General features: G+C 45.9%; 2 protein-coding genes across 2 annotated transcripts; one reads left to right on the forward strand and one right to left on the reverse strand.

Moving 5' to 3' along the window:
- The first annotated feature begins 704 nt into the window (after positions 1 to 704).
- LOC125526007 (serine/threonine-protein kinase UCNL-like) lies at positions 705 to 1,343 on the forward strand. The gene has a single exon (XM_048691021.1). The coding sequence runs from the start codon at positions 742 to 744 to the stop codon at positions 1,141 to 1,143; it is 402 nt and encodes a 133-aa protein (XP_048546978.1). The 5' UTR covers positions 705 to 741; the 3' UTR covers positions 1,144 to 1,343.
- A 10,199-nt stretch (positions 1,344 to 11,542) lies between these two features.
- LOC125521481 (probable xyloglucan endotransglucosylase/hydrolase protein 23) lies at positions 11,543 to 12,599 on the reverse strand. The gene is made up of 3 exons (XM_048686531.1): positions 12,535 to 12,599; positions 12,243 to 12,436; positions 11,543 to 12,158 (listed from the first exon to the last, which is right to left on the reverse strand). The coding sequence occupies exons 1-3, from the start codon at positions 12,586 to 12,588 to the stop codon at positions 11,744 to 11,746; spliced, it is 663 nt and encodes a 220-aa protein (XP_048542488.1). The 5' UTR covers positions 12,589 to 12,599; the 3' UTR covers positions 11,543 to 11,743.
- Between the last annotated feature and the right edge of the window lie 178 nt (positions 12,600 to 12,777).

A 12,777-nucleotide genomic window follows, 5' to 3' on the forward strand; every position in this document is an offset into this window, starting at 1 on the left:
GAATATGATGGCTGCCATAGTGATAGTCCTCCTCAGCGAAATCCGGATACATAATGTTACATCAACAACTTCAGAATATTATGGTGATGCTCGACATTCAACTTTGCACCCACACTACCTTTTTGTTTTATGTTCAAAATTGACAGATTTTCATGTGTTTTACTATGAACTAATTATTAGAAAATATTTCTTTGTGAATTATGAGATTGGTCCTTCAACATGGCATAGAAAATGCACTTTTCAACACTTCAAATAATATTTTTGCTACTTTCAAAGTTGTTTGAGTTTTTATTTAAAATTTCTAAGAATAAGTTTATTTATTTTGTACCCGTTGCAACGCACGGGCATTTGTGCTAGTAATAATAAAGCACGGGTTGACTCCGTGGGTTCACCGTCACAATACACTTTCTTCTCATATCATAATACGCTTTTGCGATTTGTATAGATAAAATTTCTTTATAAACGAGGTGGTACTAATAATTTGGGGATGTCCTATACAACCAATTTGATATCCATCGATAGTGCAACCTATATATCTTCCATGCAGGACACGTCTCCCGTCCTTTACTCGAGAAAAAAAAACCAGCAAGAAACTCAGAAAAATACGAGACCGACCCGACATCTATTAGCCTTCCTGACGCCTACATAAACTCACGATGGGAGGCGATGCCGCGAGACGTGCGTTCATGGTGGTTGTTCTCATCGAAGTCCGACCAAGCCTGACGCCGACCGCCGCGCGAGATGGCGTTCGGCCGCACGCCGTTCAAGGGCAAGAACTGCAAGGAGACGTTCCGGAACGTGCTGCACAGGGAGGTCGAGTTCCCGTGCGACACCCAACGCCGGATGCCGGAGCTGACCGACCTCATCTCGCGGCTGCTGCAGCGGGATCCCGCGAGGCGGCTCGGGTACGCCGGCGGCACTGACAAGATCCGGGTGCACCCGTTCTTCGCCGGGATGGCGTGGGACATGCTCGCGGATGTGACCCACCCGCCCTACATCCCGCCGCCAGCGGAGGACAACGCAGCCGACGGCGAGGGCTTCGACGTGAGGGACTACTTCAAGAAGCTCCACCAGTCGCCGGCACCGCCGCCTCCAGAGTCGGGCTCGTCGTCGTCGTTGTCGGACTACTCGTCGGTGTTCTGACTTGTATAGCTTACGTGGCCGGCCATGTGGATGTGGTAGTCGACTTGCTCCTCGGTAGATTGCGGTTCCGTAACAAGCGAACGGGGTGCCTGTACAGGCAGTGGCGCAGTGCAAACGTCGAGAACAGGGGCGTGATGGTGTAAATAAATTCGGTGTAGCGCTGGTTGAGACGCGGAAGCAATTTTCAGAGGTGCACGGTTCAGTTGAGGGTCCAAGGCCTTTTTTGCTCTACTTCAGCCATGATGAATTCACGAGGGGGTTCTGAACTTCTGATGCAAACCGTGACTTTTGCTACTGCTTCATCTTGTGTCATTACTGAATCTTCTGATGCATAGTCTTTGTTGCGCTCGCCGAGGCCAAGAACGAGTACAATCTGGGCGGCTCCTTGGTGGCGGCCTTGTGAGGCAATGTTTGGGCGAATCAGTTCTGTGTCCCATCTCACGGTCACGCTGTGCCACGGCAAGTTCCACTGGCCGGTCTCGGGACCAAGTACAGCGCACTTGAGTTAGTATTGAATCTGTCCTTGACAAACCTGATGATGATAGAGCTCGTCGAGATCACCATTGTCGACGCTCCTGCACCCGATCTGCTCAGCTGTTCGGTGTTGTGCCAGAGACCGCGTTCCTCCTTGCTCCAAAGCTGGGAAGGCAACTGCTCGGCCAATCATGATGTTTGTGTCCTTGACGGACTCAACGTAATTTCCAGCTGCTATTTACCACCGATCCAGGGGCCTAATAAAGAGGATCAGGTCGGCTGAGGCAGCAGCAAAAGCTACCTCCATGTGTGGTTGAGGGCGTGGGGCCTGGCGTCAATGCCGTTGGTGGTATTCTGGCCATGGCGGACACCCACATTATCGTCGATGCATGCATTATGGGCGGGCCGTAGAAGCGGACGTGCCGCGGGGCGGTAGCTCGCGGTCAGACGGATCCGTGGGCTACTAGAGGCTGTGATTGGGGAAGATGCCGAGGAGGAGGGGGTCGGGGGAGGAGGACTGAAGGGGTGGACGGGGGAGTTGATCGCAAAAATTGTGCGGCACCTCGGCATGGCACCTTTCCTGGTGCAGTTGTTCAGTGCCGGCAAGAGGTCATGAAGGTGTGGCCAAGCCCGTCTCAGCGAAGAGCTGACATGACGTGCGGCAAACATCGCTCGCTCAGTCTGAATAGATGCCGTCGCTGCTGGATTAGGAAGAGAACAGGTGACATCGTTCCTTGATTAGGAAGAATGGACAAAATGTTTGGTCAGATCAATGTTGCTGACTGCATGTATCACCATGGCGACCTCACGTGGCCGTGTTCTTCACCTGCTAGAGAAATAATGAGGTTAAGCCCCTCTGCTTCCAGTGTGCCGCTTCGCACTAATAACATGCCCTAATGCGGTGGCAGGAAACCTTCAAGTGCTGCACCAATCCACGACTAGAGGTCAAGATTACAATTTATGTTCTTTGTTATGCTGGGAATGGTGCTGATCTATCGTATTGCAGGCATACTATACGTGCTTTCCACGTGTTTGATGAAATTCTCAACAACATAGGTTACACTAATAATTTAACCCTCCAACAGCAGTGCCATGTTTGTCATCGTCTAATTATAGGGGATTTGGTATTAATTTTCTTGTATATCATTATGTTTTAAAATCTTAGGGGTGTTTCTCCTTTAAAGGTTTATATGTATTCTCCATGCATACATTGGCACTTCATGGAATTACCGGTTAAATCTCACGAATGAGAGTGCATTCTGCAGTTTAGCATGATTCATATTACTGATTAATTTTGCAAGCCCGACAAGAAAAACGCTATATATAAGACCTTATTGGTTAATTTCGGTTACTTTTCTAGCTCTATGCTCTCTTATATAGGTCTAACGTACAAAAGGTTAGTTTATCAGAATTCAATGACAATACATATTTACCAATGTTTACCAGCAATACATTATGTCGGGGTCGAGGAGGATGTGACCAACATGTCAATCAAAAGTTAGTGTTATTCACCCGGATCAATTCACTATGACATGTCCTGAACTAGCGCCCCGAAAAGAAGTTGTTGCAAACAAGCTGACAAACTAAACAGTGGATAGTAGTTGCACATTCATGCAACAATTATCTTTCCAATCCAATATTTTATGAAAAACGCAAGTGTGTTAATTGTGTGGTTTTGAGCATGTGATATCCATTCTCTTCAATCACTATCTACTCCTATTTGCTGAGATTTGTGAGATAGGCCTGAGAAACCCGAAGGGAGAGAGTAGATTTCAGGGTTACAAAAAAAGTGTTTCTTAATTATTGGTGTTAAGGCTTCTTTCATTATGACTAATGTGTAGTTGATGATGCTTTTCTTCTAAATCTCGGCATGGCCTTTTTGCGACCACTAGGTGGCAACATACGAATGTCGTCGTGCCGTTTTCTTTTTGGTGAACACACATCAATTTTTTCTCCGTTGCAATGCACGGGCATTTGTGGTATTTTATTTATTTATTTTCTATTACCTGCTAACAAAAGAAATAGGTATTCTTAGTCCGTCATGCTATTTATAGAAAACCCCTGATGTTTCTGACATTAGATCCGCAGTATATATTAAATGTTTTTTAAAATACTCATATCTTTTAAACCGTAACTTCAAATTTAACATGTTATATATGGAATTTGATTAGAAAAATATATAGAATCTGAATATGATATTATTTTATCTGTTCACCATTTAATAAGAATACTATCTAGGTGCAATCTTAATCAACAGTGCATTATCCGTCTTTCTTTCATATCGGTACTGATCCGGATTGTGGATGAACATCTCAGCAAAATCAGGATTGGAGACGAAATTGAAGGTCACTTGCCCGTTTGTTTGTACTCCCTCCGTCCCAAAATTCTTGTCTTAGATTTATCTAGATACAGAGGATTGGAGACAAATCTAAGACAAGAATTTTGAGACGGAGGGAGTACGTATTAAATCTACATGCAAGCCGCGTTTAAATAAATGACATGTGGAATCTTGAACTTGCGCTTTTGTAGGCAAAGACCATCTTTGTTTGGGCCCTAGCTACAAATACTCGGATTATAGATCTTTTTTTGTAAATTAAGAGTGTGTGGTATTCTTTTCTCCCGTTGCAACGCACGGGCCTTTTGCTAGTAATAATAAAGCACGGATTGAGTCTCCGGGTTCACCGTCGCGGAGTTTTTATAAAAAAGTCCCTGTGCCTTTTGATAATTGAACCCGCACTCCTTTTTAAGTGGAACTGGAACAATGCTTCATTGTTGCAAAAAGGTCCCTGACCTCTTTAAGAATCAACCCGGAGTCCCCAATAGCCCGAGCGCCTCTCCTTCTCACGAGCGGATCCGCCGCTGCCCTCGCCCCATCGTCGCCCCACCACCGCTCGCCGTTGCGGATCCGCCGACTCCGCCGCCGTTCCTCTCTAGCCTCCGCCGCCGCCGGCCCTCTCCGCCCTCCCTCGGTCTTCTCCACCCTCCGTCGCCTTGTTCTTCTTCCCCTCCCCATCCTCTCCTAATCTTCTCTGGCGAGGAAGTTCCACGCGAGATCCGGCGAGGAAGCGTGAGATCCCGGAGAAAGCACTCCTCCGACTAGGCCGACCACAAAATCCGGCGAGGAAGCGCTGGCGACGGCCTCCGTCGGGGAAGCTGCTGCCTTCCACCGGCAAAGAAGAGGCTGGTCATGCCGTGGAAGAGGAGGCCCTTTCTCGTGAGATCTAAAGCACTCCCCCGACTTCCGTCCCCACGAGATCCGGAGAGGAAGTGTTGGCCTCCGGCCTCCGGCGGGGAAGCTGCTGCCTTCCATGGCAAAAAATACAATTCCTCACCGACCTCCCAAGTCAAGGCCGCCTTCGCGCTCAACCCCACCTCTGCGTCCTGCATCCTCGCCTTCCTCTCCCTAAACACAGACCAAGCATTCCCCTAAACCCAATCCCGTGGTACTATTGCATCTTGGTTTTCTGAATGCTATTACATCATGAAAAGAAGGGGGACTGATTATTGGTTCAAAATAATTGGGGGACATAGAGATGTGAGAGATTGAGGGGTTCGGTTGGGGAATTTTATACAGAGAGATGGAGGGGTTCGGTTGGGGATTTGTACCATATCATGTGCTGTGTATTCCATTCTTTATTCTTTGCTCTGCTTGGGGCAATTTTGTTGTACAGGGAGCTATGGTTTGGAACAATTTTATACTTATATGTGATGTTCTTTCATGCTTTTGGTGCTCCTGCTGAAGTGATATTTTTTAGCTATTTGTACTGATTATTGCTACTGGTGTTGATTGCATTTATTGTTGCTATCATATGCAGATTGCCGTGATTGTATGAGAGATTAATACCATTATCCCATGTGTGCTAGCTTTAAACAGATTGGTGATGCTTGGTGTATTCTTTTGTGTCAATCGGAACAAACATGGAGGGAGGGTCAGGCTTCAGTTCATTGTGACTCCATTAACAGAGTTCGACCACTCTGAAAAAGGTGATGCTCTGTAGTAAGTTCATTTATGGTTGTGTGTGTTTCTATTGATGTGTTTGCCCTGTCTGTTCATTGCATATTCGGTTGTTCGAAAAAGAGGTGTCATTTGTGCCAAGTTAATCAACTAGGGAAAGTAACACTTAATCACAGGGTAATAAAGTTAGTAGGTGTATGTAAAGTTATGTAGCTTCGTCAAACATATGTGACGTCTTAGTTGTTGGTCAGTTATGTAGCTGCTCTCCAATGACCTTTTGAATTCAACATGTCATCAGTCAAATATACAAGGACTCGGAAAGAAAGTAGCAAGTTGTTTAATCTGATTTGTTGCTTTCGTTTTGTGGAACCCTATAGCTTGTGAAATATTCATGTGTTCTATCTTGCACGCATCTTGTGATTTTACCAATGGAGTTGGCTCTAGCTCTTGAAAAGATGGTGAATGAGAAGCTTCCCAACCTGCCCACTATAAGTTTCTCCTTCCTGCCTATTTACAAGGAAAATTACTTTAAAGATATTTGTGTGTGTGTGTGTGTTCGGCCCACTGAATTCGTAATTATTTATCCGAACCAGTACATGCAAATGCCACACCATATCTGAAGCGTTCATCCCAATTTAACAGGTAGCAACAAGGTGAAAAGATCCTCAGCTGAGCATCTTCGTTGAGCAACGGACACGAGGTAATGAGAGAAGAAATTTGGAAGGAAAAAGATCTAAAACTGGGGCTACAAAAACGTATTAGCACAACCTGTCAACAGACGCGCTGTCTAGATGTATGTTATTTCTCTCTAAGTTAGTCAACGCTCATCCACAGGCGTGAGGGGTGTTCAGAGGAAATAGACTCTCTGGAGCTTTCTTACAGTGAGTACAGGATCCCCTCTTGCCCAAGGTTAAATTCCTCAACTATCTAGCCCCGTGATGCCAATGGTTCCTTTCCAGTCTTCTCTTCAAAACCTGTCAGCAACAAGCTCTGTCTAAATTATGGTACTTCTCTGAGGAGATGTCACGGTATTTTTAATTTAAATACCTGTTATAGGTCCCTTGAGTGCTTAACTGAAATTTGCTGGTTTACTAGCTCTCTGAAAGGGTCAAATCACTAGAGACCAATTATAGCATGTAACTACTATAATTGTATACATAGTTTGTATTAAGATTGGTCATCAAGATGTTCTGCATCAAAGGTGTTGGCAGTGCTACAGTTGAAAAAAAATATGATTTTGTGGTGTTACTACTGACTGAGAAGTCGCAACCTCCCACAAAAGGCATGCCATTTTTTTTCTGTTTGTGCACTATGTTTTGGGGAGCTATAACAAAGTTGTTACTATGGCAGAAAAAGTAGTACACTAAAGCATGTACCGGATATACTGGGAGAAAATGCCACGTGATAAAAGAACGACTTCAAATGAATGCATATGTCCTGAAATGAACTTTTTATCATGTTGTGATTGATTACTGGAACTACACTTAATTTGTTATCTGTTAGGCAGAATATATGATATTCACAGGATTTTTTTTTGAAGTGATAGGAAGGAGGTAAATTTCTTTTGTCAATTGTCATACAATATTCTAACCTCCCGTCTGGCAGTATCATCTATAATGATGTTTTCATTTAGCTTGATCCTCTGCATTGCATATACTTCCAGTTTTTTATATGTATCCTGTCTATACTAATAGTTTCCCTCTATTGTGTGTATGCTGAATTTTATAATCGATCATATTTTGTGTCGCAATTCGGGGACTTAATGAAGATATCCTCCTGTTGCCTACTATCAACACTAGAAGTAAAAACGAGTAGAAATGTGAGGGGTGGTACAAGGAGTATCCCTTGCAGGGCTGCCCCAATGTCAAGTTCGATGAGGTTAGAATTTTAAAGTTTTAAGCATTCCATTGCTCCGGCGTGGCTTTGTGACATGTGTGTCGTGTGATGGCCGAGCTGATCGCCTTGGATTGAGCAATGTTCACACCCATTGCGATTAGATGGACATCATGCCACCGTCAACAATGAGGACAAGAATGAGTAATACTTTTATCCTGTTGCAATGCACAGGCCTTTTTGCTAATAATAATAATAATAATAATAATAATAATAATAATAATAATAAGGGAACGAGAGCACGTGAGCTCTCCCGTGAAACTGGGGGTAGAAGTAGCCAGCTGCACGGCATTGCTAGATCGTCGTGTGACTCACGTACTGTACACTCGGATCTCGAGAAGATAGGCGCCTGAAGCCTGATCGGTTCTGCTGATCCAGACCAATCCTAAAGTACTCCCTTTGTTCCGAATTACTCGCTGTAGAAATAGATATATCTAGATATATTTTAGTTTTAGATATATCCATGTCTACGATGAGTAATTTAAAACGTAGGGAGTAACAAGTAACAAGGCCTCGAAGCTTGAACGTACACGCATGCATTTCACAGTCTAGCAAGCGTGGCAGTGAAGAAGACGACGTAGGGATAGCTGGGACCTGAGGTGATCGTTACGAACGAAGCCCTCGTCCTTTGTCGCCATTTCGCGTCGTCTTGCGGGTAGTGAGCTGCGCCCATGCCTTGCCCTGACCCACGTACGTCCGTGCAGGCATGCAGCGCACCCGGTGCACAAAGCAGAACAAAATGTTCTTGCATGTACGGTGGAGCACCGGAGTTGCGACACCACTGTCCACTGGCTGCGCGCAACGCCTCTTTGCATCCGGAAATACGTTATACTCTATTTCCGGCCGTGCTGCTCCGGCGACACAAGGACAAGACGGAGCACTCCGGCGATCGACGTGTGCGCATCGATGGAGAGAAAATAAGTCATTTTCAATTTTCCATCTAGCAACAAGGGTCATTTTTATCTCTCGCTATCCTGCAGCTATGAAGCCACGCTATCGTACCCATCTTGCGCCTGTAGAACCATAAGGCCACGTCCCCCCGAGACCGGAACCAAAGGAATCATACGACAGAGAAATATGCTCCACGAGAATCTGTCGGCAGCAGCATCGTGCCGGCGGAATAGCTGAATCCGCCCTCGCCTCTGTCGCCGCAAGTCGTCGGCGCGCTGTTCCACGGCTAGTGTCTATGCGGAATAGGGGTAGCATACGGCTGGGGACGACCTGGTCCCTGAATTAGCCCAAAATCGCTATGCAATGCCACCGGTGCCTGAAAGTCCCTGAAATTCATTGGCAAGTTTGGCCTCGTGGGCCCACTGTCCAGTTGTCCCTGCTCTACTCACCTGGCCTGGTGTACTGATTATGGGGAGACTCCGGTTGGATGGACGCAAGTCCAACCCACGTACTCCTACCGTAGATTCACATTACTGAAGCACTCCTTCCTTTCACAAATATAAGAAGTTTTAGATATTTCAATATGACTACACATGTACTGAAATGGACGAACGAACACACTACTCATGTGATTTTCCTCTTATTAGGTTTGAACATTGTAATAAAAAACAATTATGGCGTGTGATTTTTCTCTTATTAGGTTTGAACATTGTAATAGAGAAGCAAATAAGATCGCTCATGAACTTGCTTCTTAATGTACAGGCAAACTCAACTGTGGAAGAAATCCTAAATGTGTCGCTTGATGTTTCAAAATGCGGAAGAAATCCTGAATAATTCTAAAACCAGAAATTATCTAGCAAATTTATGCACGATGCAATGCTTCATAATGTGCAAACAACTCAACCGCATTTTTTCAAACCCATTATTACACAAGAAGTATCCGCAAATATAGATTTCTAAAAATGCAGTGATCCAATTACATATTTTAATTTCTAGGGTTGCAAAAACTCATAATGAGCAACTACCTAACAAATACTCCCTCCGTTTCGAATTATTCGTCGCAGAAATGGATGTATCTAGATGTATTTTAGTTCTAAATACATCCATTTTTACGACGAGTAATTTGAAACGGAGGGAGTAAAAAGCAACTCAAAAAGTAATACTACGTGGGATATAAATAATCAGAATCCTTACTAGTACACAACTTATTTAACTTTGGTACAAATGCATACTAGTTTGCAATCATTCCAATAGTTAAGAATACATGGTCTGCGAACCAACCTGTGGTTGGATGGTTAGAGGGACTGTGGTATCACCAGCTCACCAGGGTTCAAATCCTGATGCTCGCATTTATTTCAGGATTTCCGGCGATGCACATTCAGTGATAGGAGACGTTCCCGTCGACGACGAGGTGCCTACGGTGACTTTGTAAATTTCAAGATGATATGCCGGCGTAGTCTTTTGGAGATGCTCATAGGGATATGGTGTGCGTGTGTGCATTTATAGGGATGAGTGTATGCGCGTGTATATGAGCGCTTGTGTCTATACTGATGTTTAAGAAAACATGGCCTACACCTATGCAATATCTTGGATTGGTGGCTTTGTGATAGCAATCATGATGTTTTTCCCCTTCAAGGTTTGCGCAAAACAACATGTGTTGCACGAAATAGAGGACCAGCAATCTTTTGATTCTAGAGAGGCTGGCCAACAATATGTCATGTCATGCAAGTGTAGGACCTCCTCTACATTCCGTGAAACGGTCTCCTTTTTAAGAAGTAATACTCCTAAGGCACTACCAACAGATGAATAAGTTCTTTTTTATTGTTTGTATCATCTCCTGGTCGGTTTGTGTTGGTTTTAACGGTTTGTTCAACTGTGAAACGGTAGGGAGGTCCTGCGGTGGTAAGGAAGTCGTGCAGGTCTGAAATACTACAGGATACGCCAAGGCAGGGAGCAAGCAGACAGCGTGATGGAGAGCGTAGTGCATATACCCCACCTAAATAAACGCCGGGTACACCCAACCCAGTTATGTCTTCCTTGTCCAGAGTTCATGAATCAGACAAGATTGCAGGTCTCCTCTTCTTGAGTCTATCATTGCGCGACGTAGTACAACAATTAAGCTCCGTCATGGGTAGATCGGCGCAGAGGCATACAAGCACGCGACACTCAAGTTGAAAGGTAAGAAAAATACAGTGCAGTAGCTCTGGAAAAGGAAGCAGAAGAATGAAATGCATCATGGAAATTGTTTGCCTACGGTACAGAAGAAAATTCAGACAGCCTCATGTCAGCACGAGCTTGCTGTTAGTGACGATGGAAAAGAAGATAAGGCCTTCTCGTCCGAGACGAGAAGAGAAGCGAACCCTAGTGGCCTGTCAAATGCCATTAGTGTAGCGTCCTGTGTATAACAACTGACACACGAGCCTAACAGGACGTTGATCGGTCTCGTCCTGATCCGAACGCCGGACTAACCACATGCAGCTAGCTAGCTGGGATCGAGTCTGGGACCCGAGTACCTGACGGATTATTACGAGCCCCTATCCTTTTCCTCTGTCGCGCTAGTGGTGTTCTAGGCAGTGCCCGTGCCCTGTGACTTCTTTGTCACGTTGCATGAATGTACAGCAGCGTAGTCCTATCACTATCAGTTTCCACCCGAGTGACTGATTGACAAGGCAAAGGTATATCACTGAGTAACAGCTGCTGGCTTCGCTTGTCAGGCAAAAGGCACAAATTTAACCTTGGATCGAAACTATTTTACAAACTAAACTATTCTTGAAAGTATTTCACCCGGCTGATCTTTAATGTGCAGCGCCTGACAGCAAGGCGCCGCACTCTACTGTGCAACGCCTAACACTTACACGTCACACTGTGCAGCGCTTAGCTTTAAGGAGTTGCACTATACTGTGCAGCGCCTAGCTCTAAGGAGTTGCACAGTAGAGTGCAGCGCCTTGTTGTCGGGCGCTACACAAAAGGATCAGCAGTGTGAAATATTTTCAAAAGCAGTTTAGTTTATGAAATACTTTCGCTTTGAGGTCAAATTTGTCAAATTTGTCCGCTTGTCAAGCCTCAGGATAAGTTGAGCACACAGTAAGCGTACCGGGAACAAACAATTTACCCAAGCCGTTGCAAAGAAGTGGAACAGAGAGCAACAAACACATGAAGAACAAACACATGATTCAAAAAAAAACATGAAGAAGAACAAGATGAGGCATATATTACACACCAAGTGAGCGTGAGCGTGAGCGTGACAAAGACGTGGCTACATTTCACATTATACTCCACACCAGTCCTTATTTATCATACAATACAGACGCCCCCATCTTCCCTTTCTCCGGCGGTCGACGTATACACGGACGGACCAATGCTAGCTTGCTGGGTGGACATATGGGGCTACATGGAGCACTCGGCGGGGACGCCCTTGGCGACCCGCTTGGGGTCGGTGCAGTAGTTGTAGATCATGTAGTTGCTCTGCACCCACCGCATCCGCTGCTGCCGCGTCAGGTCCAGCTCCTGGTTGTACCACTCGCCCGCCGCGCCGGTGCCGGGGGCGACCTCCGTGCCCACGCTGGCGCCGCAGTGCGGCTTGCCGTCTGCGGTCACCACGCACGCGTCGGCCTTGAAGCCGCGGTAGGAGGCGGAGAACGGTGCGTGGGACCAGTCCGTCTTGACGCGGCCGCCCTGCGTGGCCCAGTCGTCGGCGTTCCAGAGGCTGGAGTAGAGGCGCATCGGCTGGTTCTTGGGGAAGGCGATCCCCTTTCCCTCAAGGTTCTTGAAGTCTCTGATCGGCATGTCGTCCACCATTAAGCTGCATTATTCACACCACCAAATCGATGGGTCAGTCCATGTACCTACATGGCCGGCGTTGAGCAATGGCGATGAACCAGCTTACATGATGTGCTTGGGGTTCCAGAGGATGGAGTAGGTGTGGAAGTCGTTGGTGGGATCGAACCAGAGGCGGAACTGCTGCTCCCGCTGGCCCTGCCCCTGCGTGAACACGTTGGTGTGCAGCGTGTAGGGCTCGCCGGTGACGTTGCCCAGGAACTCGAAGTCGATCTCGTCGTGCGTCGGACCCTGCGACGACAGCTGCACATTCACACACACCAAACCAAACCAAGTTAGGCAACCCTGTCATTGGATCAAGACGGAGAAGCAGAGGAATGAATGAGTATTGGCTTAATTACGTAGTAGGCGGTGACGGTGCCGGCGGAGTTGCCGGGGACGAGCTTGAGCTGCATGTCGATCTTGCCGAATTATTTGGTAGGAGCAATAGTATGTTTCTTTTTTGCCAAATTCCCCATAGGGATCAAAAAATACGGACGGGAACGTATGGCTCTCGGGTGTAACTACACCTGAGTTTTTTTAAAACATAGTAATTTGTAAAAAAGTAAAAAAAAACTGAAACTTTTGGGGAACAAAATACTAAA

Source organism: Triticum urartu, chromosome 7 (assembly GCF_003073215.2).
Source record: "Triticum urartu cultivar G1812 chromosome 7, Tu2.1, whole genome shotgun sequence".
NCBI lineage: Eukaryota > Viridiplantae > Streptophyta > Magnoliopsida > Poales > Poaceae > Triticum > Triticum urartu.